The sequence below is a fragment of the Dendrobium catenatum genome, unplaced genomic scaffold, assembly GCF_001605985.2.
Source record: "Dendrobium catenatum unplaced genomic scaffold, ASM160598v2 fragScaff_scaffold_1378, whole genome shotgun sequence".
NCBI lineage: Eukaryota > Viridiplantae > Streptophyta > Magnoliopsida > Asparagales > Orchidaceae > Dendrobium > Dendrobium catenatum.
In genome coordinates, this window is record NW_021319840.1 from 146,434 (window position 1) to 152,433 (window position 6,000).

Here is a 6,000-nt window from a genome sequence, read left to right on the forward strand (position 1 = left end):
TGGGTCGGGTCTTCGATTTGGACCCATGCATTTGGTCTTAGATTGGGTCAAATTTGGTGTTGTTGGGTTTGTTTTTTTTCAAGACGTTCAGTTCAATTATAAGTTTATTGGAATCAGAGTTTGGATGGTTCCAAATTTAATTTTAGAAGTTTCCAACTTAATTTGGCCACGAGATTTGTGTCTGATCAAGATAATTTTTTAGGATATATCAAGAACTACTTTAGGCTTCGTTTGGGACGGTTTCTTTACTGTTTATTCAAGCAACTTTTTTGTACTAAAAAGCTGCTTTAAAAACAATAAGAAAGTCATCCCAACCAAAACCTTAGTAGGTGGGAGAACAAGTGAAAATGTCACTTTCTGGTTGATTATCTTTAGCTAATTGTGTCTTTGAAATTAATATGCTTATAGAGTTAAGTAATAGGAAAATGAGTAATTAGTTGCAAGGCTATATCGAGTATCATTATGTAGCTCATCTTGGTATGTGATTTATGTGTGAGTTTATCTTAATTGTCTGGAGAAAATTATTCTAATTTAAATTTAATTAAAAAAATTAAAATAAATATATTGTAATAATCTATTTAAAACAATTATAAAATAAATAATAATTAATCAATCATATATTTTATTTATCTTGTATACTTGCTATCCATCACAATGAGGCATCATTGATCTGACTCGCCATTTCAATTATATGGAAGATGCTTACTCAAGCGACTTTCGGCTTGCCATATCATCTTTAGCCGACCACGTTGCCCATCTACCCCTCAACTTAGGCTTCGTTTGGGACGGCTTTCTTACTATTTCTTAAAACAGTTTTTTAGTCTAAAAATTTAGATTTTTGTACTAAAATTTTGCTCTAGAAAGCGGCAAAAAAGTGTCTCAAATGAATTGTTAGGCTCATTCGTTCTTCTTTGCATGGTGATATAGAGCTCAAGCATAGGTTGTCAGTGCTTTCAAGTTGTCATCAAGCCCAAGTCCTTGTCTTATTCAAAGAATTATCCCCTTGTAATTCCGTTACACTAATGATAATCCAAGAAGTTAGACAAACAAGATTGAGAGGTTTTATAAAATAAGAGTACGTGTTATCGGTTAAAATGTACTTATTAATTGTCGCACAAATAATTGTCACTTTTTTCGATCATCTTGGTGGCACAGGTTGCGGGTCGGATTCAGGTTGAATTCGGAACTGACTCGACATTTTTTTACACGACCTGTTTTTGCAAGCGGGTCATAAAATCCAACCCGGACAAGACTAGTTGTGTTTCCGGATTGAACCGACACGAAACAGGGTAGGCCGAAAAAGCGCGTGAATGGGAGGAAGAACGTCGTCGTCTACTCTTCTCGTTGCTATCGTCGAAGCCGTTGGACTGGACATGATTCACATGAAGGAATGTCGTCGGCAGGAGGGAATGTGGTTGACGAGATGGACGGCCTAGGGTTTAGATTAGGAAGGATTGCCACGAGCGACTAGCAGCCTAAGGTTTAGCCTATGGGTATGAAGGAATGTCGTCGTCGACGGGACATCGGGGTTGCGGGACAACAGTCGGCGGAGTCTGCGAGTTGGAGGCCGAGTTGACTTGCAAGTCGCGATTGCGGGCGAGAATCAAATCGGCAGGCGTTATTTCGGGTCGGTCCGGGTTATTGTTGGGTTGCTGGGTCAACCCAAATCCGACACTTTTGACAAACGGATTAATCCCAACCCAGAGTTTTCAGCTTAGGTTCGTCGAGTTTTCAGATCGTGTCAAATATTGGAGAAATTATTCTATGCAGATGCTGAACGTTGTCCAAAGACCAACCAAAATACGTCACGTCACCCCCTGATTGGTACCCGACTCAATATCGCTTAGTAAAGCGGCTCGGTATTACTGACCTCTGGCGCATTCTGATTGATCTCTAGACGGCAGACTCCCTTCGGCATCCGCATAGAATAATTTCTCCAAATATTAACACATCTATATTAATTTAATTTAATTAGCTCCAATGTAAAAAACAAAAAAACAGCCGAATAGGCTGTTGGCTACTTGGCTCAAACCTCTTCCAGGATTGCCAGTCCGTATAGCCGTATAGGCTCAGCGGCGGTGTTCAACTCCGACAAAAAATGGGCTAAAAGAAATTTCTATTAAAAAAGAATCTCAATAACTATTTTCTGACTATATTATTCGGAATTTTTTTATTTAAAGAAAGAAAGAAAAAAAGAAGAATATATATATTCTGGTTGTGGATTCGCTTCGATGTTTTTTCCTCAGCTGCCTTCAGCCGCTTATTTTGCTTTACTTTATTTTATTTTTTCTTAACAGCGCAATGAAAATTGAAAACTCGCTGTTGAGCACTTGGGCAATGGTTGGTGCTCGAGGGCACTCAGATTCGTGAGAGCTAGCTATAGCTTCAATCTGGAATCGCAGAGTCTTTTCATTTCCTTGTTGGAATCTTCTTCTCCCCTCGCAAAACCCGTCAAGGCGACATTTTTTTTCGTTAATCCTCCGAATCATTGTTGCTCTTGGCTTCTTGGTTGAAATCCATCGTTACTTATTCTGCCTGTCCTTTCTTTGCTCCAATGGCGGCTTCGGTGGCTTCTCCTCTCTGTACGTGGCTTGTGGCAGCGTGCATGTCGGTCTCGTGTGAAAAGGATCGGGCGGCGAGGTCGTCGGCGGGGAGGTGGGCGAGGAGGAGGACGGCGGTAGCGGCGAGGGGAGCAATTGGAATGGAAGGACGAGATTCTACTGGGAGTTTGATCTCTGCGTTTTGCGGATCGGGGATTCAGGGACTGATGAGTTCCTTAGAGCCGTGTCCGGAATTCTACAAGTCGAGAAATGCGTCGCCCTTTTTTGGGGAGAATGGGTTTTTGCTGATTAGGCGTTCGAAGGCCGAGGCCAATCGAAGGCAGAGGATGTTGGCGCGTCCTTCCGTGGCCTCAGGTGATTCATTTTCTATAATTTATGTGCAGAAATTTTTGCGGATTTTTTTAATTTTGTTTTCTTAATAGTTTTCTCCTAATTGGAGTTTTTGTTGGGTTCTTGGTATTGCCTTGGACGTTTTTCTTGGTTTTAAAGGCTCCGTGTTTGCTTTCCTGCTTATGGGTTTTTGGGCGTGTGTTTTCTGGTGATTATATCATTCAATCTGAAAAAAAAGTTTCTGGTACTTTTTGGTTTCACGACACTGGCATGAACAAGGATTTATATTCTCTAGTATTCTTTCGTAAATGGCCTTTTAAGGAAGTTGGTAAAAAATAATTGGAACGAACATATTAGATTCCATGATATGTCAGCTGAAAATTATCTACTCGGCCACCTGACCAAGCTAGAAAATTCCTTGATATGTCAACTATTTGTCACTTAAGCTGAAGATCCTTTTGCTGTTACAAACCTAAAAACTTAATTTTGGAAGAACATCCCACCTGTTTTCTCGCTTGCTTATGGTGATTGTACAGTGATCGAATTAAGTGCTTTTATGTCACAACAGGAAAATCGTTGGCTGTGGCTGTTGAACCTGCAAAGCCGGTTGCAGAAAAGAAAATACTAAATGCTAAACAGAGGAGAGTTGCTGTTACTGGGATGGGTGTGGTGACTCCATTAGGTCATGATCCTGATGTGTTCTACAATAATCTCCTTGATGGTGTTTCCGGCATAAGTGAGATTGAAGCATTTGACTGTGCTAATTATCCTACGGTAATTTCATCTGCGTTGGAAATTACAACACAAATATCTCTCTTTCTCTCTCTCTCTCTCACACACACACACACAAACCATGGGTCAGTGTCCTTGAATGAACAGAACATTCTGAGCGCTCTTTTGGATATTTCTTACAGAGAATTGCTGGAGAAATAAAGTCTTTCTCAACAGATGGATGGGTTGCACCAAAATTGTCCAAGCGAATGGACAAATTCATGCTTTACTTGCTCACCGCCGGCAAAAGGGCGCTGGCAGATGGTGGTGTTACAGAAGAGGTACTGAGCCAATTGGACAAGTCTAGATGTGGAGTTCTCATAGGTTCTGCAATGGGAGGAATGAAGGTAGAATTTTTTATTTTATTTATAGCCCTAAAGTAATGAATTCATGTTCCGAAAGAAATTGTATGTTTCATAGTTTTTATTCTGAAATGAAGATGTTTCACCTTATTATGTGGTTTTGATTAATGGATGGTTTTATGCTTTTTCTAATGTCCCCGAATTTTTACATTTGACCTGATAGTAATATTCAAACAAACAGGTTTTTAATGATGCTATTGAGGCGTTGCGGGTATCATACAAGAAGATGAACCCATTTTGTGTACCATTTGCAACAACGAATATGGGTTCTGCTATGCTTGCAATGGACCTGGTGGGCTAGGACAAAAACACTTTTAAATTTGTTTTGTTACCATTTGTTGTTAGATTTTTAAATCATAATATATCATTTCCAATGTGGGGATTTTAGGGATGGATGGGCCCAAATTACTCGATCTCAACTGCTTGTGCTACTAGCAACTTCTGTATTCTGAATGCAGCAAATCATATTATAAGAGGGGAAGCTGTAAGTTGCCCATGTATTGTTCTTATTCTCTTGATAGAAGTATTTCAATACATTCTGCTGTTTTCTTCTTCGTTGCCTTTTTTATTACATGCTTTTTATACAGAACATGATGCTTTGTGGTGGCTCAGACGCAGCAATTATTCCAATTGGTAGTGTGCCATCTCTCTATTTTTATACAATATATTAAGGCTTAGTTTGGGACGGTTTTCTTATTGCTTCTTAAAACAGTTTTCTAGTATAAAAATTTAAAATTTTAAACTAAAAAATTATTTTAAGAAGCATTAAAAAAGCCATCCAAAATGAAGCCTAAGTTTTACTGTTGGCATGATTTAATATTTTATATTATTATGCACTTTTATGGGTTGATTTTGCATGTATTTAAGGTTTTCTTTCTGAAAAGGATTCATTGTGGTTCTGGATTCACATGTTTCAGGATTGGGAGGTTTTGTTGCATGCAGAGCACTTTCACAGCGGAATGATGATCCAGCAAAAGCTTCACGCCCTTGGGACGTGGTAAATGCATATAAATCTTCAACTTAGTAAATTAGGGTTATTGTTCGTTATACTAGATGTTTTATGACTACTTCCAGTTACTGTTACATCTTAACTCTCTACCCTAGTTCTTGAGAGTTGGTGCACTTTGAGAAATTATATAGTTCTGTTTGATTCTGTTTTGCTGCAGCATTGCTTCACTGTTGCAGTTTTTGGTTATATGAAATTTAAGCTTAGTTTGGGACGGCTTTTTTATTGCTTTTTAAAGCAGCTTCTAGTAAAAAATAATAATTTTTATACTAGAAAATTGCTTTAAGAAGCAGGAAGAAAGCCATCCCAAATGAAGCCTTAGTCACTGGTGGGCATCACGTGATTGGATAGCTATTTGGCCTGTGTTTCAAATAGTCTGCTTGTTCTGCTGAATTTCCTTTATTTTTATTTACGGATGCAACATTACAAACCATGGTTTTAGCTATTTGTAAAGTCACACTGGTTAGATGCATTGAAGGTGTTGACATTAGGGAGGGTAGAGGTAGACCAATCAAGTTTGAAATGGTATCTGATAGGAAATACTTGAGTTCGCAAGTAACCCTAAGGGAATACTTGAGTTCGCAAGCAAACCTATCACTAATTGGAGATAAAACAGCGAGAATTCAGCCAAAATCTGGGCGAAATCAGCCCCAAATAACTAAATTGCAATAAGGGAAACAAAGCAAAAGCAACACGAAATCAAGATACAAGTGATCCTCAATTCGAGAGGAGGATCGTCTCTCCCAAATCTCTAGACAAGAGAGTCTAGAGCCCAAAACACCCAAGAAACTCCAAGAAGAAAACAATACTTGCATGCCCTTCCCTACCCCTTACCTCTCCTATTTAAAGACTTTTCCACCTCCTCAAATCTTTCCTAAAAATAATTTTCAAATAAATTCAAATCTCGTGGACCCCACCCTTAGGCGGTAATTTAATTTGGGCAAGAAAGGAGGCGAAATTGCCTCCTTTG

At 38.9% G+C, this 6,000-nt stretch overlaps 1 protein-coding gene across 1 annotated transcript in view; it reads left to right on the top strand.

Annotated features, from left to right (window-relative positions):
• Nucleotides 1–2,245: 2,245 nt before the first annotated feature.
• The window catches only part of LOC110116629 (3-oxoacyl-[acyl-carrier-protein] synthase II, chloroplastic), a 21,815-nt gene continuing 18,060 nt past the window's right edge, over nucleotides 2,246–6,000 (top strand). Inside the window, exons 1-7 of the mRNA XM_020850290.2 lie at nucleotides 2,246–2,915; nucleotides 3,460–3,665; nucleotides 3,806–4,009; nucleotides 4,206–4,316; nucleotides 4,413–4,508; nucleotides 4,612–4,657; nucleotides 4,942–5,021. Coding sequence (XP_020705949.1) covers nucleotides 2,555–2,915; nucleotides 3,460–3,665; nucleotides 3,806–4,009; nucleotides 4,206–4,316; nucleotides 4,413–4,508; nucleotides 4,612–4,657; nucleotides 4,942–5,021 — 1,104 coding nt within the window. The 5' untranslated portion in view covers nucleotides 2,246–2,554. The remainder of the gene's footprint in view (nucleotides 2,916–3,459; nucleotides 3,666–3,805; nucleotides 4,010–4,205; nucleotides 4,317–4,412; nucleotides 4,509–4,611; nucleotides 4,658–4,941; nucleotides 5,022–6,000) is intronic.